Source organism: Manacus vitellinus, unplaced genomic scaffold (assembly GCF_001715985.3).
Source record: "Manacus vitellinus isolate BGI_N305 unplaced genomic scaffold, ASM171598v3 scaffold_0_pilon, whole genome shotgun sequence".
Lineage (NCBI taxonomy): Eukaryota > Metazoa > Chordata > Aves > Passeriformes > Pipridae > Manacus > Manacus vitellinus.
Genome location: NW_021938789.1, coordinates 38004344 through 38031554, shown reverse-complemented (window position 1 = coordinate 38031554; position 27211 = coordinate 38004344). Strand labels below are relative to the sequence as shown.

General features: G+C 38.7%; 1 protein-coding gene across 1 annotated transcript in view; it reads right to left on the bottom strand.

Annotated features, from left to right (window-relative positions):
- DCHS2 (dachsous cadherin-related 2) overlaps positions 1-27211 on the bottom strand; it is an 88653-nt gene that overhangs the window by 37264 nt on the left and 24178 nt on the right. Inside the window, exons 2-7 of the mRNA XM_018071050.2 lie at positions 26569-26760; positions 19710-19941; positions 6064-6300; positions 3721-4740; positions 2182-2357; positions 1659-1758 (exon numbers count right to left, since the gene is read on the bottom strand). Of these exons, the coding sequence (XP_017926539.1) occupies positions 1659-1758; positions 2182-2357; positions 3721-4740; positions 6064-6300; positions 19710-19941; positions 26569-26760 (1957 nt within the window). The remainder of the gene's footprint in view (positions 1-1658; positions 1759-2181; positions 2358-3720; positions 4741-6063; positions 6301-19709; positions 19942-26568; positions 26761-27211) is intronic.

Here is a 27211-nt window from a genome sequence, read left to right as displayed (position 1 = left end):
CCAATTAGCCTGCTTGTCTTTGTGTTTAACAAATATGGCTGTAAATCAGATCATATTTCTTCTTCATATTTTAGTATTGAACAGTGTCCCAGAACTAGAAAATACTATTTTAAATATAAACCAGGCAAGAACTTCACCATGAAACAGAAGACCAGATGTTAAAGGCAGTGAGCCAACTAAGAACAACAACAACAAAAATTAGTATCAGAGAAACTCAGCTGTTTCTGGATTTGTTTATCAGGAAAATATCTAGTTCCAAAGCTGGAAGGGCTTTTTTAGTGGTTTGGGGTTTTTTTTGTTTGGTTGGGTTTGGGGGTTTTTTTGCTGCTGTTTTTATCCTTTTGTTCTTTCTAGAAACAGCTTTTGCAAGACCAGCCATATTTTGTGTTGCTAGTAACTTTTCTAATTTGAACTTTAACTTACTCCTCTGTGGGGCTCTACAGTGAAATCAGTAAGAAAATCCAATGTGCTGTTTGAAGGAAGGGGATATAGTTAGATACACAGACCAGCAGAGACCCCTGAAAAGCACTTCCTGTGTTGCCTGGCTATCACACGTCAAACAAAGAGTTGCACACTACTCGTTCCCTTTTTCTCAAGGGGGATCATTTTGTGCAAAATATTCTTACTCACAGTGCAGAAGTCTTAAGGTTCTCTCCAATTCCCTCTGGAAGAGGCAGTCATTTGTATTCAAATTAAGGGAATAATATGTTTTCTTGCTCCGGTCATACAGTATGCTCTATGTGCAAATTTCCACAGACTACAAATATCACACTTAAAAGGTACTGGTTACACTAAGCTGGTAAAATGGAACAGGTATCAAATGGAAAGAAATAGTTCTGTTCCTGGTAGCTCTTACTGTTTTGAACCAATAGTGAAACAAAGCAGGAAGAACAGACCTCCCCGGTTATAGATGGAGTTATCACTTTTATGAAAGTATAGCAAGTAAAAACATGCAGTAAAAACAGACATCACATCTATGTCTCTTACGAGTATTAATGCCCCAGTCCCACTCATGTTCTAATTTAGGACTGCTCTGTTATTAATTTCACTGCAAACAAAACTGGATCCTACAGCTTACCCCAGAAGTGAACTACTACATGTAGGAATTATGAGAAAAACTAAAGAAAAGTGTTTTTAAGTGGCCATGCTATGTCAGGTTAACGCAGCGGTAAACAAAGGGTGAAACTTGAACTAAAACCCACAAGCCTCTTGTTTGCCCAGATTATCTGCTGATCCCTCCAATCCCTGTCTCAGACTGTCGCAAACTGTTATTTTAGTAAGAAAATTTTCAATTGGTCATGGGAAAAGGGAGATCATTTTTCCTTTAAGATGTTAAACAACTGACTGAAATACTAAACTGTACAGTACAAAATCATGGTCCTAATCTTTCCTGAGTGCTGTTTGAACACACTCTGGTCAGCCACAGAAGCAACCAAACCCCTGGAAAGATAGCACAGAGGGGGAAGGGAGGAAAGGTAGCTGCTTGCACCTCCTTGGGTACTTCATAAGACACATGATGGTCCTGATTCTTATTTACACAGGCACCTTTATTTTACCAGAAACACAAAATAAACACAAAATGTATGTACACGTGGCACCTCTAAAATTCCAGTTACCTTAATGTATCTTTTCTTATTAATAACACTTTAAATTCTTACCTGATTCTACTGAATATAATACAACACCGTTGTTTCCAGAATCGAAGTCTTTTGCAAAGATGGTTGTAACAAGTGTCCCTGATGGCTGCCCTTCCAAAACCTGTCACCAAGTAATTTATAAATAATTTGCAAGTACACGTCGATAAAATGAGTCTTAGAATAAATTCCTTGCCATAACACAAGAGTTTATCTGTTGCTCTGTTTTCAGTACTAATTTACAGTCAGTGCAATGAGCATTTCAGGAGATGGTTAAGTAACAGCTATTTAAGCAATGCTCTGTTACCGTCTGCATAAATCGCTAATTAACTCTTCAGTACAGAAAACCGGGAGGTCGAAAATTAAAAGAGATTAAAACCCACTGCATACATAAATAAAACTGTATCCGTGTATCCTTTATATCTGGCAGCGCACAAGGCGAAGAAGTGCCATGGTTTGACAAGACCCGAGGTTCCCCGTTACGCCCGCGCCGCCCCCGCGCCACAGGGTGTCGCTGTGAGCCCGGCGCTTCCCGGCGCATTCCCACCTGGATGCGCAGCGCCGGCCGCGGGAAGCGCGGCGCGTGGTCGTTGCGGTCCCGCACCGCGATGTACACGGCGGCCGTGGCGCTCCGCCGAGGGGACCCCTGGTCGGTCACCAGCACGGACAGCTGGTGGTGAGCCTGCTTTTCGCGGTCCAGCGCAACCCAGTTTATGATTTCACCTGACGGCCAAAGAAAAGGAAGGAGAAATGGAGCTGGGTATTTACTGTATGCTAGCGCACTCGTCTTACTGCATGCAATTATACATTTAATTTAACATGGAATGTTAATTTATTTTAATTTAACATACGTGCCCTGTGATACGCTCTTCCACTGATATTAAAACTTCAGCTTTCCAAACTGCATTGTGTAGAAACAGTACAGTTTGCACGTGTACTTTAGTACCATATTACATCCTTTAGTGTACAGAGGATGCCCCAGAGCAAAGGTATAAAACGAACCAATCCACTGACCTTCCAAAGAAATCCATCTGGCCTGTTCTTCAACACACTTCAGGACAGATAATACATGAACACAGGGTTTTAACAGCTGACAAAGGGCCTTTATTAATTAAGAACATTAATCAGAAGCCCTTATGTCTCCTATACATTCTGGTAAACCCAGTAAATAAATCTGACCAATCTTCTCTTCGTCTGCTTAATACAGCTGTAGATTTTTGGTTGACAAATGCCCTCCACACAAACAACCACATGGGTTTTTTAGATCTTGTTGGTTAACTCCTAGTACTCTGCCTTTAAACTTCCATAAGCGGACTCAAAAGGAACCTGCTTTGAAATGGCAATTTTATTTTGAGATTCATCCAGAGAAATTCTGGAAAAGCCTATTCACTCTCCATGAAGACTGAACGTCTGGGAATAGGAATTTTAAACAGCAGATCTTTGCTCACTACATATCATTTTGCTAAACTGGATTATTTACAATGCCTGTGTCCCTTGGAGGATTCCCTTCATCTAGGCTCTCCATGCTCTGGTCTGTGAACATAATATCTATTACTCAAGGCATTTGAGACTCACTGCAGAGTACACCCTGTGCTGTGAAAAATTTCTCTCAGTCAATTTGACTTCTGTGATGCCATGTACAACATTAACTCAGTTTTGATGTAAATTACAGAAGTTTTCACAAATATTTTAAATCACTCTGTCTGACATCGTAAGTACCCTTATAGCTACTTATGGATATCTGTACTTTTCAACTCTACTTGATCACAGGCAATTAAATTCCCTGTATGAACTGCTGAAGCTATAACTTAAAACTTCTTTTAATTTCTTCAAACACTGAAACTTATGACTAAGTGACCTCAACAAAGTCATGAAAAAAAAAATCAAATCCTAAAGTTCATTCCACATGAACATGTATTGGATTTATTTCATTCCCCAAATTGTGAAGTTCTGAGTTAGAATATTCACATATCAAACCAAAAGATTCACAGCAGTTCCTGAAAGCTTTATAATTTACTTCAATACCCTTAGGGAGTGCTCCTTTCCAAAAGCAATATTAGGCAGATTACAAATCATAAAATGCTACCTGTGTTAGAATTCATCTTGAAATACTTTCCATCAGACAAGAGGAAATAGGAAAGCTGTCCATTTCTTCCTGAGTCTCTGTCAACAGCTGTAATGGTGCCAACCACGCCCCTGGGAATTGGATTTTCCTCAATTTCAAAGAAGTAGCTCTCATGCATAAACATGGGAGAATTATCATTTTCATCCAGGACATTAACTATTACAGATGTACTTGCATTTTGCCTGAGGTTTTCATCCTCGGAGGTGCTGACCAAGGCTCTAAAACTTAGTATCTGTGCACATTCATAGTTCAAATGTTTCCGAAGATAAATCCAGCCAGTATCAGAGCTGATTCCAAATGCAACAGAATCAGTGCTAGGCTCTAAGAAATACGTCAGATTGGAGGTAACGCTGTGTGGATCAAGCAAGTGGGCTTGAACCTGAAGGATTCGGGCACCTGGAGAGGTAGCTTCACTGACTTCTACTTGATACACCAAGTTCTGAAAGACCAAAGTAGGGCCCATCTTCTGCTCTTCAATAACCACCGTCAACATCAGCAAAGAAGTTAGAGGAGGACTTCCACAGTCTTCAGCTGCTATGTGGAGAGTATATTCCTGCTGCTTATCTGCAAACACTGTCCTAGTAAGGTTTACCACTCCAAGACTTGGATCAATGCTAAATGCATTTGACTGCTTACTTGCAATACTGTATTTGATTGCCCCATTTAGGCCACTGTCTTTGTCTTCTGCATGAGCAATATAGACAGCAGTGCCAGGAGGCTGGGTATGTGAAATAGTTACCTTATCAGATTTGGTCAGAAATACTGGAGGGTTGTCATTAATATCTATCACAGATATGTTGACTTGAGTGCTACTGTAGACTGGGGAGTTACCCAGCTGGGACTGAATGGTGAGCACCACAGCAGACTGAGTTTCATGATCAAGCTGTTTTTTGGTGCGTATAATGCCAAACTGGGGATCAATAGAGAACTTTCCATGTGGATCACCAGAGGAAATTCGGTAAGAAACCACTTCTAAAGAATCTAGAAATGGAAATAACAACAAAAAATATAAAAAAAAATATCTGGAAGTGATAACATGAATGTTGGTAAGAACATCTGTGAAGAATGCATGCTGTTAAATTCAATGGAATAAATGTAGGCTACACAGATGTTTGACATTCTTGGGCTTTTTATGCTTCCTTATTCCTCTCCCTGGAGCCCTTCAGTAAAATATGAATGTACACAGTTTGTCCACTTCTGCACTGTTTGATTTTCATCACACTGCTATTATAAAACTCTATAGAGAAAATGGTATAATAGCCTTTTGTTTTTCCCTGACCTAAAATATAGAAAAAACACTCTTACAAATTAGTCTTATGGGAGCAATTTCGCTACCCACAGGCATTCACTATAGCAAGGAATGAAACAGATTGCAGTTCTCTGAAAGAACTGCATTTTAATCAACTTACTGTTCATGGGTGACCATTCATACATCAAATGCTACCTAAAGCAAAAGCTGTGTAATGATTCAGGCTTTTACTATCAAGGCTGCCCCGCAGATGCTACCTCCACCCTGAGGACAGTCCTTCCCAAAAGAAGGAAATGGGAGGACCTGACTTGTATAAAACCTCAACCTCTACCACTTTAAATTTACAGATCCATCATCATCAACCTGTTATGTGAACTCCTGGCTCCTACTGCTCCGCATAGGAACCAAATACATATGGCTTTTAGGACAGGGTCTTTTATGACCATGGACTGGCAGGAGCTAACTCTTTAACCCTTTACAAAAGATTAAAAAAACAGGTGGATTAAATACATTTTTAAAAGGTCCCATAAACATTCATCTGGACTTCTCCGCCTAATTTGAGACAATGTGGGGCTATGTTTGGTTGGCTGGGTTTTGTTTCGGTATTTGGAGGGGTGGTCAGCAGCACTTCATACAGATCCTCTGAAACTTATGAATACTCTCTGATTATGACTATCGCTCTGAGATGTCTCTTGCATGGCTAATACTTTAACACAATCCAGACCATCACACAGACCCTTCCTTACACTTTCACAACATGCTTCCCATCCACCCATTTACATTTATAGAAACCCGTTTTGAAGAAAATGGAGGCCATTGCCAATCCCCATGGACCACCAAGGAGAGTACCAAAAATCTCCAACTGTTCTAAAGAGTACCATGATAAACCAGTGATTACACCAGTTGCTGTAAATACCAACAGTAAATTCTATTTATTGCTTGACAGACTGAATGAATAACATGGAAGTTTAGAAAAAAAAAGTAATCTACAGATATTTGCAGTTAATGGTCACAACAAAAATGCAATGTAATCTCTGACTGAGCATGCAACTTACTTGGAGGCTCTCTGGCCTTTACAGTGCCTATCAGGCTGTCTTCAGGTGCACCTTCTGGAACAGAAAAGGTATACCGCGATCTCTCAAATATGGCAGGAACCAAAACAGTCTGAAGGATGTTTACTGTGACAGCTGCATTGGTGGCAGAGGGAAGGCCACCCCCATCCCGTGCAGAAACAGTCAGGAAGAGTGCAGAATGTGCCAGGTGGCCAAGAACTGAGACAAGGTAAATAGTTCCTGAAAGTACACAGAAATAAAAGAGCACTGATGTAAGATAAAATTCAGCAGGCTGTCAAAATAGTTTCAACATGTCTTCCCTTAGAGAAATGATAACGTGGACAAAAAGCAGCACTCCCAATTTGTTTTTTGAGAGCCAAGTTCTTTTCAAATGATATGGTCTTTAAAATTCACAAAGACACTGAGACACAGCAAGTTCTGTGTCAAAACACAGTGTCCATAATTCTGATTTTAGAAATGCAGATTCAGCTATATCTTTGATAATATTAGGCAAAGCACAATTTTACTAGTACTAGTCTATAGGAATTTGGAAGTGCATTGAGGGGAAAAAAGTACTTTATTGTTACAAAAGATTAATTTATCTTTGCAAATGGTAAAGTTAACTTTATTTCAAACAGGTAACGGAGACATTCTGCTTAAGTAACTTCTGAAATAAAACATCCACACAATGGTTTAAGCCCCAAAATACAAACCTTAGGAGCAGTGTGCTCTATGGAAAATATCTGGGAAACAATCATTTGCTGTCTGATCACACATTTCTGGTAAAATACCCTTTAATAGTGAATTCTAAGTTCTGTTGAATTTGCAAGCTGCTACCAATTACATTTTATATAAACTCTATGAAGTAATTCTTTGAAAAGAAAATAACAGCACTTTGGACGTGCCTTCCTCAAGATAAATACATTTTCATCCTTCAACTCTGATGAATGAGACAAGCTGTCTCCAAATACACACTCTTCTGACTGCTAAAATAAAAGTTTTTAGTACTATCAAATAGTTATGCCTGACTTCCAAATACTCTCTCTATAACTACAGAAACCTACATCACACTATTACTACCTAAGATGGCAGAAAGAATGAACATGTCAGGGATCCTGTCCCATCTTCTTCTACAGTAAAAGCCTGTATGAACTTCAAAAAAGCTTTGTTTGAATGAACAGTTCAGTCTCAGCAATGAGAACAACATCCAAACCATAGCTCTCTACGGGCTGTTCAAAATGGTCTACCACAATTATCCAAAACTGATACTTGTTAATTATTCCACAAGAGACAGTCATACACTGTCCTTTGCAAGCAAATTGAGGTTTTATAAATGAGGATATAAACCCACAAATAAATAACTAGCTCTCAGAGCATTTTGAAATGTCTGGTTTAGATGAAGTGAACATAAATGTTTAAAATCTTAGGGATAAACACTAGATCACAAAGCAGTACAGCAAATCACAGTATTGTTGTTACTCATAAATTTTATAACTAAATTATAACATGAGGCACATAGTGGAAGATCAGGTGCTTTCAGCCAGGCAAAGGATGGAATACAGAAATGTAATTATGTCCTAGAGAGCATTAATACTGGTTTGTCTTATCCTTTCCAACATCTTCTCTATCACCGAGCAGGAGGAAGAACACTTTCACTTATTCTGAGGTGACAAAAATCCATTAGTATTTTAAGACCCTTAAGTGGTCACAGATTTTGCAACACTGAGAGAGTTATTTGTGAAGAAAGTTTTTCAATATAAAAATGAAGATGAAAGATGACCAAATGCAAGAAAATTTTTCTTCGCAATGAATGAATTTAACTAAATATACACTAAATGATAAAATCACAGTGCGCTAAGGAGTAGGGCTGCATCAAATTCAAGTGATTCAACTAATAGGGACAGCCTTTTACATACCAACAAGGTATTTTTAAAAGATCACCTATGATTTTTATAGAAGCTGGTGAAGACACAAAACCTCCAGCAGCTCAGTAAAACCAAACCTTTAAACTCTGAAGGACCTTTGTAATTTCCTGGCTCTCAAGACGAGTTTAGGAAGGATGACGTTTGTCATCCAAGTTGGACATTTAGTGGTCAAACAGGGTAAAACTAGAATTAAACTGTCTTAGAAGCATCAGTGCATGATTCAATGACAATATAACTTCTCAAAATTTAGGGTGAAGTCACACTACTATTTTGCTGCAGTGCATTTTAAGCAGAATAATGGAAAACACATAAAATCCTCATAAATATTCAAATGTGCATGCATTACACTTTCCAAATATACTGCCAGGACATTGTAATAACAAACTGTGTCTTAACATGCTTAAATTGCATTAAAAGGGTCTTCAGGATCAAGGAAGAATGCTTTTCACTAAGAAAAAAGGGACACTTATTCCAGTGTGATGAACAACAGTAAAAGTGCAAGTGATACAGATGAATTCAGAATTCACTACTGATCCAGCTCCTATGCCAACAATTCATACAATTCCAAGAATAAACCTTATTTTGGCCTTTTTTTTCTTTCTTTTTGTCTCTGATGATTGAGTTTTATGATTATTTAAACAGCTCAATGAAGTAGTTCTTCAAGGACATAAACTTTTGGCATTACCTGAGGTAATCTGAGCAACTGTAGCTTGAAGGAAAAAGGTGTTTAATTTTTTCCTCGGAGGTTAAATATATAAACATGGATTTTAGATACCACTGCTGTCAAATGAAATTAAATCAGTCAAGTGGACTGTATGTTACTTGACCAATTGGGTATTTTTCTATTGACAAGGACAAAAATATCTTGTTCTCATTTTGGATACTCTAAGATGTATGTGAAAAATTGAAAAACTTCTACAAAAAAGGATCAAATTGAAAATCGTACTGTCAGAGCAATAACTAATGACTTCAGAATATTCTTTACCAAAGGGTGTAGCAAACAGTGTTCCACTCCAGGACTTGTGAAGACCTGGTTGAACAGAAGTATTTTAGAACCAAAACTCCTTCTCTGCTGACCTAGACAGACTGCAGCAGACTCCATGCCAGTTAAAAAGAAAAAGGAAAAAAGAAAATTAATACAAGATTTTGCTTTCTTTCTTCATTTTTTCGCTGTGCCATTGGGGAAAAAAGGCAATAGGCAAGTACGTCTCACCAACTCAGCTCTCTTTTACAGGATCAGAGACACCCTAAGAACAATGGCAGATTCCAAGCAAAAAGTATATGTTTTACATATGGTTCCTTCCAACCTCAAAAACTGCGGTATGCAGAAATTTAATAACCCATTTTAAATTTTAATTACATACATTCTGTTTCTTTCAGCATTAGTAGGACTGGGCACTAGCTTTGCATTTGGTGATATATAATCTATACAGACTGGAGATTTGAGATAGCTCTACCATATGGTAGTGAACATGCCTCATTAGGCTCTATAATGGCAAAGAAGCTGTAGAAGTAAGCAGCATCTGGGATTCCACTTTTTATATGGTTAGGAAAAATGTGGGACTGTGACTAAAAGGGACAGTCAAGACCACTTGGGCCAAAAGCAGCTGCCAGCATACCTCAGAGCAGGCTGGCCAGGTGTACCTGGTCTGCTGAAGCACAGTGCAGGAGATCCCCTAGCACTACACTGCAAGGACAGAAACCAGGGGCTAACTGCAAGGAGCAGGAACTGTCAAAGTCACACATTCTTTGTGTGACTGTGTGACATACTTGACAGAGGTATGTCTCACTAAATAACAGGCTGAAGATGAATCATGATTTTCCTTTCTTCCCTGTTCCGTAATTAAGACAGTGGCTTATTATCATTACTTAGGGAGGCAGTGGTCTTTCATCCTTGAGACGTGCCCTGCCCAATGCAGCTGTGTTCTCAGCAACATGGCCTCAATACTTGTGACTGCTGCTTGTTCTAGAACAGATGTACTGGTCACATAATCTGACCAGTGGACATTTAGGATTGTACAGAGGCAGCGTTGATGGAAGCGTTCTAGGAGCCGCAGGTGGTGGCGGTGGATGACCCATGATTCAGATCCATATAAGAGAGTAGACAGCACTATGGCTCTATAAACACTGATCTTTTACTTTTCTTCAAGTGTTTATTTCGCCAAACTTTTATGAAGCTTTCCGAAGGCACTGTATGCCTTTGCTAACCTGTTGTCTCTCTCCGTCAATCTTACCGTCCGAGGAGATGAGGCTACCTAGGTAATTAAACTGCTGGACTGATTTGAGCTCTGATTTGCCAGTGGTGATATGGGGATGATGGAAGACTTCCTGAGGTGCAGGTTGATGGAGAACTTCTGTTTTCTTTAAACTGACTTCCAGCCCAAAGAGCTCAGCAGCATCTGCAAAGCAGGATGTTAAACACTGCAGAGCTGCTTCTGTGTGGGCGACAAGGGCAGCGTCATCAGCATAGAGCAGCTCCCGGACAAGATGGTTTAAGGTCTTGGTGTGGGCCTTCAGTCACCTTAGGTTGAAAAGGCTTCCATCAGTAAGGCAACGCAGAAAAAATCGTGCCTTGCAGAATTTACCACCTAAGGAGTCTTTCTGCTGTGCCTTTTGCAATCGGACATGCCTGTCTCGTATTGGCCTTTTTAGCCACCAGTGCGCTTGTGACAAACGTGGGTAGAGACCTTTCCCAAATCTTCGTTCGCGAAGCCCAGCCATGATTATTATTACTACCACAGTCATTTGCATCCTGCAGTTCATGCTTCAGAGAACTTAAAAGACAATTAGGTTGCTGTGGTACTGAATATATTCTTCCATTATGAAAAACAGTTTCTATAAACACTGACAATGGAAAGGGAATAATGAGACAGCTCCTCTGCGAGGAATGTTTTACCAAGACGAAAGCTCCCAGCAGGAGACTGTATGGACACAAGCACAGGTCCACTTTAAGAAGTTACTGTGTGAAAAATGCCACCTTCTTTCTTACAGCTTGGCTCCCCATATAAAAGAATAGCCTTATCTACTGCCTTTAAAAGCATTTAACTCCCATCTTTCAAATTTATTATTTATATTACTGCAGTGCCTTGAAGATTTTACCTCTGCCTAATTCCTCATTCTGCATGAGAGAGAGCTGGAATCAATTCTGCTTCAGAGGTGAAAAATCATCTAATTACACACCAGATGATGCATTAACATCCAGCCTCACTGACACCTTGGCAATCTCATTTCCTCAACTAGATCTGCATGGCTGTAACTGACTGCAGATTCCAACCTTTATAAATTAAAAGCATGACATACAGATTGCCTACTGCCTGGGTATGATATGGATATGCATTTTAGACAGAATTTGCAATGCTGGTTGCATGTTAGCAACTGCTGCTGCAGGTTCTAGTTTGGGAACAGCTCTGCTCCAAGGGAGGTTTGCTCAGCACAGCCATGCTGGAATTTACAAATGTTTTGCTGCAGAACAATGTGCTTAGTGGTTAGCAGAAATTGTTACAATGGTTTGGAGGGTTGGATGTACAGTGACAGCTAGTACTACTGAAGGGCAAAATCATGACTATGAACTCTTTCATCTGCTTCATACTTCCTCACTCACTGTAGGGCATGAACTTCCAAGAAGTCTTGCTCTCCACTTTGTGCCTATGAACCATGACAGGTAAATGAAGCCAATATTGGCCTAGAAAGTGCAAATGCATTAATGAAACACAGGACTTGGCATCATCCGCCATCCTCTGGCAATGACAAAATTTCTCATGGCATTTTTGTTGTTGTTATTTCTGTGTAGGTGCACCCTATTCCACAAGCAGGTTAACTGCTAAGTGCTGTTTCTAAAGAGTTAAAGGTCAGAGGCAGGAATCCAGAAGTAGTTCTTCAAGTATTTCTTTAGCAGTATTTCTTCAGGATATATCCTAGGATGGGCCAGTTGGCATGATCTGACACACAGCTTAGACAACAAGCAGATGGCAGAGGTACATATGGTTCATCACCCTAGTTCACCTTCAAAGCCAGCCACTGAACCTGCTGTTCCATACTCTGTAGGTCAGCTAATCTGACATAATAGTAACTCAGAGCATGTTTGCTGTCTGATTACATAAAAAGTGAACACTCCTATATAAACATGGGTTAAAAACCCCACACCAGAAATCAAAGCATACACCACTAAGTCGGCAGGACTCTGGCCCAGTGAATTGCTGTATTTTCAAGGACAAAGGCAGAGACTTCCCCACACAATCTGCACAGCTCCAGCCCTGCCACACCACACCAACAGGTCACCTTTGCTTTCTTAGCTTATTCAAGTTTTCCAGAAACAGCTTTCTAATCAAGGACCTTTTCAATCAAGCTGCCAGCCTCTAGATCCAAAAATAGCTCAGTGCACAACCTGGTAACAAAACTCGCCTGCCATGGTAACCAGAGATTATATTTCTTTGAAGGTATTGTACCAAAATATGCACTGTACCAGGACACATACAGAATGAAGCCTAATATAAGACAAATAAAATATATTTGCTCTTCTTATATTAATATTATGAAACATTCCCGATGCTCATCTTAATCTTCATGAATTGATTTTCTACAATGCACACTCCCCTGCTACACTCATTCTAACAACAGTGCGAGGGCATTTTGCCATGGCTGTCTGCTCTCTTGGTGTGACCTGTCACTTTCTTCTTTTCTCCAGGTTAACTAAGAACATGAAGTACATTAAATACATCTGTACTCAAAGAGCCATACAGTCTCTAGCAAAGAAAAGTGTTGCTTGTCTGAACTTTACCATACAAATATCACACATTTCTCTCCTCCAAAATGGGAGGTTTGGGCATAATTTTTGTCTTTTCTTCATTTTTCTTGTTATCCGCCCACATCACCTGTGCAATGTCATGGAAGTTCACTCTTCTGATGAGGTCTTCTGTTTTTGAGATGTAACGTTGACTTAACTGCGAGAAAGGGGGAGTGGGCTGGAGTATTTTTGTTAATGCTTTGCACTCTGTCATGCACAATGAATCTCAAGTACACACGTCACCCCACCATTGTATGGTTTAACTTTTGGCACATGGCTTGTAGGAATTTTTATCTTTGAAGATGGTCAATTCTATTGGATTTTTTTTCATAGAGAAAAAAAGAGACACATACACTAAGAGCTGGCAGTATGGACATTTTTTCATGCTGTTCTGCTAAACGGCTTTCTTTCAGGGCCAAATCAGCATGCTCACACTTACTACAGCAATATTTTTGTGCTTCTAGGGCAATATACCATTTCCTGTATTCTTTATGTTAGATTTCTCATTAGATGAGATCTCAGTGAAGGTAAACGTCCACAAATTACTCAGCTAAGACTGCTAATTTTTCCTTCTTAACTCAAACAAAATTCTTCAAAAGTGAACACTTACTAAACCAATGTCTCTGATTTGCAGCATATCATATGAAAGATGAGAAGAACATTAATTGAAGAAACTGCAGTTTAAAAAAACAAGTGGCCTCAAAATGTTCCAAAATAAAACACTCCTATTTTTAAATGTTATTTATGTGAATCTCTTCATATGTTTAGCAAATGTACTACATGCTGTAGGAAAATGCCAAAAGTAGTTTAAAAATAAACTATTTTTTCCTACAATACTATATGAAAACATCATTAATCATCATAAAAATGGCCTTGTTTTCTTTAGAAAGGATGCACCCCCATTTTACTTTGATGCCTATTGCAATCTGCTATATATTAAACATTGTATAATACATGCAGTTAAGCAAAGTTTGGATTTTCCCCTTCCCCCCACACCAAAAAAAAGAGATTTTGGTATTTCAGCATTACTTTTCAACCTGTATTGCAATAAAAATAAAGCAAAACTTTTTCATGCAATTAAAATCTCCTAATATGTGACTGTTAAAAAGCATTTCCATTTTCTTCAATAAAACAAAATTTGTCAGCATACTTAACTGGAATGAAGCTATTCGGAACCAAATCAAAGTTTTATTTTAAGTCAGTTTGACATTAAATTGCATTTACATATGGTGCCATAGTACAGTAATGGAAGTAGTACAGCACTAAAATACACACAAAACAAGAAACATATACCAGTGGAGGGACTATTCTGCACAAGCTCTGCACTTAACCCCTCCTTTTGCATCCATTACCAGGCACTGTTAAAGCAATAAGATGCTGCACTCAAATCTGTCTTTTGGTTAATTAATTCTTACATTCTTAAACTTGCATGATCTTTAGGTGTATTCCTCCTCTTACTTTTCTCCAACAGACCCAGCTCCTAGATTGCTGTACATCTTTTGGAGGACATTTTAGTCACATAATGCCCTATGCTATTCAGTTAAAAAGAAATCACAACACATCCTAAAGGAAATGTATTCATTTTTTAGCAAATCAAAATTTTCTCAGAAGTATGTTCATTTTGCAGAAGCTGTATTTCTTGGCTGAAAAATTTTTTTAATGTCCAACTACTGACCAACTCTTGTAACAAGGCTTGTCTGTCATACTCAATACGTATTTTTTGGGTTAAATAAGTAACAGAAGGTTGATCCAAGTATCTTCAAGTCAATGGAGAAATCTCCAAATATCTCACTGTACTGGGTCTGTATGGCAAGGGGTTAGTAGCAGGGGGGCTACAGGGGTGGCTTTTGTGAGAAGTTGCCAGAAGCTTCACCCATGTCCAGTGGAGCCAATGCCAGTTGGTTCCAAGATGGACCTGCCACTGGCAAAGGGCCAAGCCCATCAGCAATGGTGGTAGTGCCTCTGGGATAACAAAGTTAGGAAAGGGAAAAAAAAAAAACAACAACATACCTGTGCAAAAGCAATTGCAGCTGGGAGAGAGGAGTGACAGTATGTGGGAGCAACACCCCTACAGACACAAAGGTCAGTGAAGAAGGAAGGGGAAGAGGTGCTCCAGGTACCACAGTAGAGATTCCCCTGCAGCCTGTGGTGAAGACATGGTGAGCAGGCAGGCTGTCCCCCTGCAGCCCATGGACATCCACATGGGGCAGTTATCCACCTGGAGCCCACAAAGGACCCCATGCTGGAGCAGGTGGATGCCCAAAGAATGTTGTGACCCCGTGGGAAACTTGTGCTGGTGCAGGTTTGCTGGCAGGACTTGTGACCCCACAGGTGACCCACACTGGATCATTCTGTTCCTGAAGGACTGCACTCTGTTGAAAGAATCAATGCTGGAGAAGAGGAAGAGTGTGAGGAGGAAGAAGCAGCAGCAGAGACAACCTGCAATGAACTGTGTAGTTTCCATTCCCTATCCCCCTGTGCTGATGGGGCAGGAGGAGATAGAGAAAACTGGGAGTGAAGTTGAGTGCAGGAAGAAGGAAGGGTGGGGGACATTGTTTTATGATGTAGTTTTTATTTCTCATTACCCTACTCTGATTTGATTGGCAATACATTAAATTTATTTCCCTAAGTTGAGTCTCTTTTTCTCATGACAGTAGTTGCTGAGTCTTGCTCCTTGCTCCTCCAGGAGCCTTTCATCATAATTTTCTTTCCCATCCAGCTGAGGAGGGGAGTGATAGAGTGACTTCAGTGAGCACCTGGTGTCCAGCCAGGGTCAACCCACCAGGTGCACAGAAACAGTCTCAAAAAAATACACAGGAGGAAGGTCATAGGCTTTGTTTTAGGCATCTAATTTACATAGGAATCACAGAACATAAACCTAAATATACAGTCGAAAGAAACAGAAGCTAAGTTAAATGTTTATACTGCTGTAATGTACACTGTGGGAATGATACTTTCTCTCCATCCCTTTCATACTAGGTTTAAATCACAAATAACTTCAAATGAAGATAAAACACTGGCTACTGCCTTTTACTTAGCCTTCATGGGAGTCTTCTCTGCTCGCAGTGACTAGCTAGGGAATTTGTTCTAAGACTATGAATGGACCATTTACCTGAAGACTGACACATGAAGTCACACTGGTCCAAAACAATTTTCAAAGATTATTCTTAATTTTTTTTTATTTGAAACAACTTCCCTGAACCAGAGCTACAGTAAGAAAACCATCTTTTTATCCATCTCTCAAAAAGAGCATCACTAAGATCAGTGGAACAGTATGCCCTTGGGTGGAGGAAAATATTATTGGCTAGTAACAAAATGAGAGGTTACAAATTCAGTTGTTAATTCCAAAGTCTTAAAGTTAAGCACTGCATAGGTTTTCTGCCACACTTATGGTTGTATCCTGTGACTTACATTTTTAATTACCAGCTCTGCCATAACTATAAATACACTGTCTTTCAGATAGCTTGTTAGGTAACAATGGGAAATAAACAAACATAGCTGAAACAGTTTCTTAGCCAGAAGAGCTCTTCAACTTGCCTTGTTCTAATCAATTCATAAGTACTGTTCATAGATCATGCATGGATCAGATATCTACAAAAGGCAACATAATGAAGCCAAGATGTTGTTTACACCAACACTAGAAACAAACGATAGGAAGAGTCACGAACTAGCAGAGGAACTGGTTTACAGTTCCCTACCCATACATTTTTCTAGCTACACAGCTCTTAAAGTGGTTTTTCTTGTGGACAGTCTATCATCAATCAAATGAAAAATACTTCACTTCAACTTTTTCACAAGTGGAAACACAATAAATGTTATTTATGAGTACAAGAGCATATCAAAAACAATAAATGCAGTGTCTAAAACCTAAAATAGCAAACAAATATAACTAACAAAGACTCGTTTAGAATTCAAAAAACTTTTCAGTGGAATGTCTATCTGGTCAATGAAGGATATTCCTTCTCACTGAATTTATCTATATACAACATTCATGTGTCACAGTGCTTGAAACAAAACATGGATCCCCTTCAAAGAGCTTGGATGTGCCTCAACCTCATAATATCTATGTATCAAAAGCTGTATTGATATATTCTATATAGTCAGTGGTTAACCAGATGATAGGATATCCTGTATTGTGAACACAGCTCACTGAAAAACTATGAGTTTTCTTGATATATCCATACAATTGCTTTAACAAAGCAATAGCCAGAAGCAAGCCATAGCAGTGAAGAATTCAGGTTTCAATTTTTATTTTACTGTTTTATCCTTTTGTCTTTAAAAAATTAGAAAGAGAATGGGGAAGAAAAGTGAATTTTTAGTGAGTATTCTAAGTGCAGCGCTCAAAAAACATCCCCAAAGAAAATTACAGTGAGATAAATTTTCAAATCCAGATGCCATATAGATGCCACAAAATAGAAATTACGTGTCACAAAGAACAGCATCATTTTGCATATGATTTTAATGTATCATAGTGTAATTTGACAAACTGTTAGCTACTAATTATTTTAAATCTCATAATACTGAAAATATCTCTGTCCACATACACATATAATCAACATAGTAAATCAAAATTACTAATGCACTGATTTTCATTCCTCCTTTCTAAATGCTCTATCAGTGAGAAAAATAATAATTTAAAAAAATAAAACTTATCAGTAAGGCAAATCCACGGAATACTCCAACACCATCACTGTGCCTCCTTTTAGGTCTTCTAATAATAAAAAGAGCAGATAAAACAGAATATGCCATACTGCAAATTGGAAAACCTGCAGAACACATCAGTAACAGACTGCACATTCACAAGATTAGAAGAAAAAAGACCAAAACTGCAATATGATCTTGTTTGGCTTACAGGTTTGGAGATTCATCTCCTGAAGAATGCCTATTCCCTGATACACTCGTCCACTGTCCTCTGTTCACAAAACACAGCCCACATAACTATATGAGGTTCCCCACATAACCTTCAGAGAGGCACATATAAATTAGGCCATATATCAGAGAATATGAAGACAGCTTTAGCACAATGAACACTGGAAAATGTCACTGTTCTAACAAGAAGTGAGGAAGAGCTCAAAATCTCTGTGCTCTAACAGTGAACCACTTGTCATCTGCCTCTGAATACTGAACAGCTTTTGCAGCTATTCTAATCCACAAAGAGTGAAAAACTTCTATGTGACAAACTGGTAATTTTAATGGGCTTTTCTTTTTTATAATGTTTATTTTTTTGAAGAGTTTAAAAATCATTCTGCGCACCAATGGCTGAGCATAAGCATTATTGTTGGTAGATGTGGAAGAATATAAAAGGAAAAATCTATTCAGAAAAAAAAAAATCCCATACCATTAATATTAATAAGATAAAATTAGACACAGTCTAACCTTGTGAATTACCCAGGAGATCTGATTAAGTGCAAACAGATTCCAGGCACTATAATGTTGGGAACACTGTCTCTGACCTAAATGCTTTTATCATCACAAAATGTCAGCAGTAATGACCTCAACCAACTTCACCTTGTATTTGGTCTGCCTTTGATAAAACACCATGATAGATCCACAAGGTAATAATAACTTACAAACTTAGAGAGTCTTCATGATCAAGCATGACATTTTTCCTATACCAAGTGCCAAACTGGAAAGAGAGGTCAAAAGGTCACAATTCAAGGAAAAAGGCCCTTCAAAAGGCTTCTGCAAAGCCTGTGCTGCTAATGTGATCCACAGGGGTTCTCTCTGACAAGCCTGCTGGGGCAGTTTTAAAATAACCAGTTAAATGCCTGTGGAGAGCCAGCTCCCTAATTATTGATTGACCTACGTATTTTTGGCATCAGTTATGCCCCAGAGAATCTGATTTGACAGGTAGTTAAAAGTCCACAATTAAATAACTTCTGAAAAAGCCAAGACAAGCAGACCAACTTCCTAAGCAGATTAGTTTCTTCTGTTCATCAGAATATTTTGGGAACTGTGTAAAAATAGACATCATTTTGAAAGAATAGAGCCTTGCAACATTTTGTATGCCAAATAGCTAATATATACACATATGTACCACAGTCAAAAAAAAATCTTCAAACATATAAAATAATCACCTGTGCCATGACCATCTGTTAATCAGGATACGTTCATATACAAGGGTTGGCTCTCGAGAAAAATGGTACTTGCAGTTTAGTCAACTATTCACTGAAAGGCAATGTGGGTGTTTGTAGATGCAATACTCATGTTCTTTCCAGCTGATGTTTACAACTATTTTAAGGTCAGAGAGCTAACTACAGGGGCTGCTGTACAGTAATTCAATCTGTGAGATTCAACCTGTCTTGGAAAAAATTCACAAAAATTTTTTTTTGCCATAATTGTTTTCCTGCTCTTGTCATCACTCCTTCACTGAACCTCTCTCCAGAAACCAGAAGGATGAGGTGTCATACCAGGAAGTAAAAGGCAGAAAAAGACACGAATCTAATCATTGAGTCAAACAGGGAGGTGATTAAGTACTGTAAGACTGTGAGCAGAATGGGGACTTATCCTAGCACAGAAGGGAAGAGACTAGAACAAAAACAGAGAGATAAAATGGAAGGACAAGCATCTTTAAAGTTCTTTTATTGCTCCTCAAGAGTAAGACCTAAACATTTCAGGAATTCAGATACTGTTGTAAAAAGCCAATGTTTTGATTATATCTTACAAGGATGAATAGATTTAGGGCTGAAAATAGTGGATAAGTGGCATGCTGCTTGTCCTTCATTGTACTGGCATGTACTGTATTTTCCATTCTTCTCCTCATTCCAGTGAATGCAAAGGTTTCATGGTAAACCTAAATCCTCCAATTTACTCTAAAATTATTTTCCATCAGAATCTAAGTTTCAACTGTATGACATGACTGCAAATCAAAGAAGTATAATCAGGGAAAATATGCATGTTGTGTAACTATCACCTTTCTGAATCACAGATTCACACAGTACCTGTGGATGTATCCACTGTGAAAAAAGAAGAAAATTCTCCTGGGACCAGTTCGTATGTGACAAGGCCATATATTCCTGAATCTCTGTCTGTGGCAACAACATTGATGACTTCTGTTCCTGGTTGTGTGTGACTGCTGATACTTGTCACATAGATGTCTTGTTCAAATATAGGTTGATTATCATTAATATCTTCTATCTCGATGCGAACAAAAGCTTGGGCACTCAGTCCACCCTGTTGGATAAATCAGAAAGATAAAAACAAAAAACAACGTCAATTTTAAAAATTGGATGATGCACAACTGGCTTCAGCCTATCCTTAGGAAATGGAGCATGCTGCAACAATATTGATCAATGAAAGTGTCCATTAAAAGCAACTTACAGTATCCACAATACCCCAAAATACTGCAAGCAAGCAAGCTACGTGCTCAGCAAACTCCAGTGGGCTGACTGAGTACACAAAGAACTGCAGCTTCTCTACAATGGTGATGCCTGAACATAAAGTCAGTTTTGTTAATACTAATGAGCGCAACACATGTCAAAAACCTTACTAGTCTAAGCTCACATGTTTTTACTGTCATCACCAACACCCCACTTATTCCTTCACAGATAATAGTCAAGGCTTTCTGTCCCAGAAACACAAGCCCCTCAGGTGACTGTGGTGCTCCAGTAAAGCAGGAATAACTCCTATCTGTGCGTCTTTCAGATTTAAAAGCATGACCATCTTAACAGTGGATATGGGCTTTTTCAACCATTGATCAGGGACACAGACTAGGAGCAGTGCAGGACAGCCAAAAGCTGACTTGTCAGGCTGCTGCCTGCAAGACCTATCCTTAATTTACCACCCTAGCAGGTTCTGCTCATCCAGCATGTGCCTGTGTCTAGACATTATATATATATATATATATATGGGGGTGTGCATCTAAATCTCTATATGTGTGCACCTGTGCTTGCCTACATACCCACACCTTCAGCTGGTGTACACAAAGACAGAACAGTACCAAATTCACTGAAGGACATAACTGAAACAATATGTTGATGTAAAATTAAAAACTAATTACATAAAATTGTTTCCAGTGCATTTGTGATTTTGCAGAGAAGGAAGTCTCACCATACTTTCCAGGGATCTTGGCTCAACTTCTCTGCTCTTGTTTCTTTTCCCTACAAAAAAGAGCTGGAAAAAGAGCCAGACCTTGGCTGCAGCTTTGGCATCATAGCTTCTTCAAACCCAGCAGCTCTGCTGCTCTCCACACAGCTGAAGCTCCTTCTACAGGTGCCCTCCAAAAGCCCACGAAAATACCACATGGGCAGCCATGGCACCATGTTTAGTCTTGCTCTGGAGTGAAACTGGAGAAGCAAGGAGCAACTGCAAGCTGGCTTATCAAACTACACTACAGCAAAATACAGATTTGCTCTGGAAAAGCGCTGAATTTTGTGACAATGTGCAAAAAAAAGACAATCCTGCGGCTGTTGAACTGTAGACTCCACAGGCCCCCGAGTGAAACAAATGGTAATTTACTTCTCAGAGACACTACCTCGTACTCACTGCAGACTCCCTCCATGAGTTTGGAGGTGTTCATATTTCCAAGATTATTTTACAGCTATAACAACTACAAACATTTCTAAAAGAAAGCAGCTCTGTTGTGGCACAGCTAACACGCAGTGCTGGGTCACTGACATGTTCAGAGGCACAAAGCAGCACATATATAGCCTGCACATGCTGTATGCCATACATTAAGATACAGATGGAGGAAGAATCCTATGCTCTTCAAAGTCACGCTGAGCACACTGTGCTTGTAACAGTCACTTACAGAAACTGCTGACACAGATCAGATGCTGCTGCATATACAACAAACTATGCTGAGCTAGTCAAAACTTAATTTTGCAGTCCCAGTAGCTATAATATTAAAAAAAAACCCACAAACAACTATGTTGCATATTTCTGCAATCTAATTGTTCATGTCAATTATTCTTAAACCTGACCTTTGTGAAACTATTCAGTGATTCAGACTGGATATGACACCTTTAGACTTGCCCTGCCACATAACAATCTCCCACAAACTATTTTCGAAGGTTTGCTTTTTTATCTCCAAGGGTTCAGACATATTTGGGGGCAAAAAATACTATCAGCATTCACTTCCACATTTTCATAGTGATTTTTGCTTTGTTCTGGTCTGGTTTTTTTCTTCTGTATTGAACCTCTGCTGGGGGGCAGTGACATTCCCAAGAAGGCCCAACTATGTGGAAAATTAAGATGATCTTGTGCATCATGTGTCTGTGTTTCACCCACAGACTAGGAGATCTGGCCCGCATTCTCCTGGTGTGCTCGTTTTCTTCTGAAGAAAATCAGGCATGGCATGCTTCCAGGGCTCACACTGCTGCAGAGGCAGCCAGCAGCCAGGACACGTGCCTGGGGCCAGGACTCTGTAGAGTACTGGACCAGCATCAGCCCAAAAATTACTGGGACCATCATGAAACCTCATGCCAATATGAAGAAATGGAGATGTGCAGATCTAGTGGGCTCGCTGCCAACACCCTCAGTTCAGGGCAAACCTCTTCCCCAGTACCTTGATTTCCGTGGTAAGGAAACCCTCTACAGGAGGTAAAAGGGGGGGCTGGAGGAGGGGAAGGAATGTGCTCTGTTCACTGTCAGAAGATGCTCTGCAGCTCCACAGCTTTCAGGTACTTTAGAACAGAAATCAAAAATATTTTTAAGGGAAGAAGGCCAAGGAAGAAGTGAGATCAAGACTAAAAAACATCTGAAAAGATAGTTAGAACAGCATGAAATGAAACTCATGAGAACTTGTGTTAAACTCGTTTCTTCTAAGTTTCATTACTGCTAAACAGACATGACACTCTCCAATTTGTATTTATGCTATGGAGTTATGTAAAGTGATTAATTCTAAGTATATGGGGAAGCATAATCTCTCAGAAGACAGACCAAATTTTATGATAGAGACAGAACCTTCTTTTCCTGAAAAAGCAGTGTATACCTTCACACGAGTCAAGTATGATATTAGCTTATCAACTTACAGTATTAACTGCCCCAGTTTTTGCGCTGGCTATTGAAAAATTTTAAATATCATCCCAAGTGAGAAGGAACAACGTACTCTTATTTCTAACAACATAGGTACACTTATCTACTCAGAAGCAAGTAAAACATGGATGTTGCAAAACATGAAGGCTGATTTAAATGAGTCTGTTGCTGACAGAAAATTACATTTGTTACAAGCAACAGAAAGCCACAGTTGTTCATTTTGAAATCCCTTATTTCATATGTTCAAGTATTTTTAACTACTGTTGTGGTGTTTGATGCAACAAAAAGTCACAATTATAGCAGCTTCTTTGTCAGAGTCCCAAGAGTTGTGTCCCCTGTGGAACAAAAAGGGGGCATAAGAAACTACCATTAAGGCAAAATAACCATCAAAAAAAATTTCTTTACTTTGTCAGGACAAAATTTGTGTGCAAATATGAAGCTATTACTACACCTTTTTATCGTGTCTCAGAAAAAAAGTTACCCTGCCTTTGGCAGGAAAGAGTCTTTGTCTTAATAAGTAGAAATGGTGCTATTTTGAATAGCTGTATTTCTTCATTTTGGAGCTGTAAAATGCTTAAAACTCCATCAAGATTTTCATTACAGCCTCCAATGTTTTTGTCAGTGGTGCTGTCAAATTTTTGTTCCAAACTAAACTGTTAGATACAGAATCTGACATGCAGACTCTTTTTTTTTGTAAACCTAAAGGATGTCAACTTGAAATTGTAAAGCTGTCAAAGTAGAGAGATGTCTCCATTTATTTCAAAAGCCTTAATTTGTTCAGAAGCTTTGCCCGTGAATGTCAAGTTTCAATGTTTCAATTGCTTCAGTGTAAAAGACAAAGAAAATCGGATAAGCAGAGTGGTTTACCAAAAAGCAAAGGACAAAGAACAAAGTATCTTTCTATGCAGAAAGGTAGTAACTCACTAATACACCTGCTGATGGTGTACTGAACCTTTTGCAATGATAATGTAGCAGCCGAAAAACCCAAGACCTAGCATTTCTTACAGAAGATACAAGGATGCTTCTTTCCATCTTCGCCTAATCTATGGGAGTGCTCCCACAAGCTCTCATGGGATGCTCATTTAACAACAGTTTAACAGAAGTTGTTTTCCATCTGCCTCTCCACAGGCTCTTGTGTGCCACTTAAGTTCACTCACTACATTTTCTACATAACGCATTAAAGACACAACTGACAAACTCCAAACCCATGTAATGGAGTAGCCATGAACAGGTGGAGGAAACTGATAGTTTTGCTGTAAGATAAACTGAGCACCACCTGGAAAATACTTCCTTTTCCTCATCATTTCTAATTAACTGTGTTATTTTCTTTGCTTTTAACCTCTCTCCCCTCCTTTGTCAACAGTGACACTTCACTCTTCCTCTCTTTTTTCTAGACACATTTCTCCCCTGATCATAGCCTCTACTTTGAGGCCCACACCTAGCATCATTAAGCCATCAAAACCAGCAGCACAGTGCCAGAAGATCAAATAAATATTCTACTATAACTCTGCTGTAAATGTGGAGAGTGACTCAACAAAAGTTCAGGTATACCAAAAATGCTGAAAAGCTAATATTGAATTTAGGTGCTTTAGTATTTAGGTGTCAGATGGGCAAAGTTTTAGAAGATATATCAGTGGGATCTACAAAGTGCTGACTTTCAGTAAAAAGATCAAGTCTTGCCTGTCACAGACAAGGTAATCAAAAACTGAACCCTTCTCCCCATTACTGAACTTGTGAAAACACAAGGTCCCTAATGAAGATAAATGAAAGACCAATTTGAAAATTAAGTACTCTATAGTTTCAATGCATTGGCTGTTTAACTTTTGCAAAAAGACTCATCACTAGAGCAATAATTTAACTAAGAAAAATTAAAAAATGCATCAAGATTTTTTCATGGAAACATATTTCCTTTCAGATTTTCAAAATAACGTTCTGTACCAGACTAAGTATCTTAGAAACTTGTCAAAATTTCACTGCTATTGTCCAGCTCTCACATAACCTTTATTAATGACTAATCTTGATATTCCAGCTATGGGTATGTTTTCCTTAAACTTATATAGCTTCAAAGCATGTTAATTAAAGGAAAAATGAAATTTTTAGGTATAGAAGAACAGATAATTTTCTGCTGTTATACACTGCAATACTGACTGCTTTACTCTTCAAGGTTTGGATATCTGTACAAAGTACAAATTTTGAAGACAGAAATCACATATCAGTGAAATTCCAAAATGGTTACATAGAACTACCTCTGCTATAAGGATTGCAGACACTGTCCTAAAAATACCCACCCTTATATCCTTATACTAAAATCATAGAATCATAGAATTGTTTGAGTGGGAAGGGACCTTTCAAAGGTCATCCAGTCCAACCCTCCTGCAATGAGCAGGGTCAAGTTATTAGACATTTAAATGAGTCAGGAAACAAACATACAAATATATTTATGTAATTGTTTCTCCCCTAAGGAAATCTATGGGGAAGAAAAGCCATGTTGCTAAAGGTACTATTAATAAAAGGGAATACTTCTGTAGCCTCTGAAAAAACACTGAATTGTGACAGCTAAAGAAGAAAAATCAGATTAACTGCTTAATTATTACACATATATCCAAATTCAACACAATAGAGACCCTCATACTGCTACATTCTTAAAATGCAATAATTAATACCAACTGTCAACTGCAGATAAATTGATCTAGTCATGAATATGGAAATCATAGTTCGCTAAGTTTTTTCGGTGTACTATAACAAAAAGCACAGACATTTTAATGAAAAATACAGTATTACCAGCACAACTGCATTTTTAAAAAAATTAGATACACTTAGGACATTATCTTAAATGCAAGTTTAATGTCCAAAGTATGAAATAAAGACTACATAGCCTGAAATAATTCAATTTCAATGCTTTTAAGTTCAAATTTTACTGCAAAATGTGGCCTGAATAACATTTTGAAAAGTGTCTTTATGTTAATTTTAACATTTGAAGCCAATCAGTATTCTTTTTCTTCAGCTTCTTCACAATTCATTACTAAAAGTGATGAAGGTGAAGACAAGTACAGGCTGGGACTCCCATTACAAATCACCTTTGGATATTTTTATAACAAAATGAATATTTTGCTGTGAAAATAATGAAATTAATAATTTTCTGTTTCAGTGTTTTTCTGGAGTTGCACTACCAAAATTTTCTGTTAAGTGGCATTAGGTAGACAAGGGGTCTAGACATCTCGATGTGTTCCTAACACAACAAAGTGTGTCCTCACCCTCCTTGCCAAACAGAGATCTGAAATGGGTAATTTCAGGCACATACAACTATCCTGCTCTTGCTGTACCACAAATACCCACTTGCAAGCACCCAATCTTGTAAAGTGGGAAAACTCAGACATGCTGCTGCAGAGAGGCTGTACCCAGCCTCAGAAGTAGCAATGGCATCAGCCAGCTAGAAAGGACAAGGAATTTATCCAGGAAAATCACTGTCACCAACAGTAGCCATGCAGTTCTACCACCAGTCATCTTGAAAGAAGGGAGCAGAAGTAACCTGGAGTCCACTAGTTCCAAGAGGAGGAGGAAAATCAGCAGGGAATAACACACCCTAGAAATGTTTTTCAACAACTTGTTTATCAGTAATTGGGAATATCACAAGCTGATTTGATTAATTTGGGTCAAAATTTACAGTTCATGAAGTATTATTTTCTGCTCTCTTTAAAGATAGGACATTTTATTCAAATTCATGCAGTTTTTACGTACTCATGACATTCTCATTTAAAACTATGCAGCATATCCAAATCTCCAAGTGCATTCACAAATCTGGCAGTATGGAAAGGTGAAACTTACCCCATCCGTAGCTTTTACTAAGAGGTCATAAGTGGTTGGATCTTCTTCTCTGTCAATGTCTTGAGAGACACAGATCTGACCAGTTCGTGGGTCAATCTGGAAGGCTTTGGATTTTTCATAAAAATGAAATCCATCATAAAGAGAATACTCAATTTCACCAAACTGGTCAGCATCTGCATCTGTTGCTTTGACCTGCAGGTAGAAAACAGAGATAAAAATGAAGCCAATGAAACTATTACTCATTAAAATGAGGTGTCCATGATTTTTGAATAAAAGTTACCTGTTTGTGGTGTAAAAGCAAATGTGCATACACACAAAAAATACAAGCACGCTCTGCTACCTAAGCTGTCTGTCTGCAGTTCATAAAATAACTCAGGTACTGACAGTGTAATTATTGCATGTAAGTTCCAGCATATAAGTTCCATTAGACCTGTCTTTAAAATTACTTGTGTATCTGTCAATAATTTTCTCAATCAAGTAAACTTCCCAGGACTGGAAAAGCCATGCTTATTAAGCCATGACTGTAGGCCATACATTAAGCTACTTTCCCTTCGTGTTATTTTTACCAGTGGAGGTAGGTCTTATGAAAATATGTCACATATAGATCAGACAAGTGCTGCAGGACATCCCTACCTAATGTATT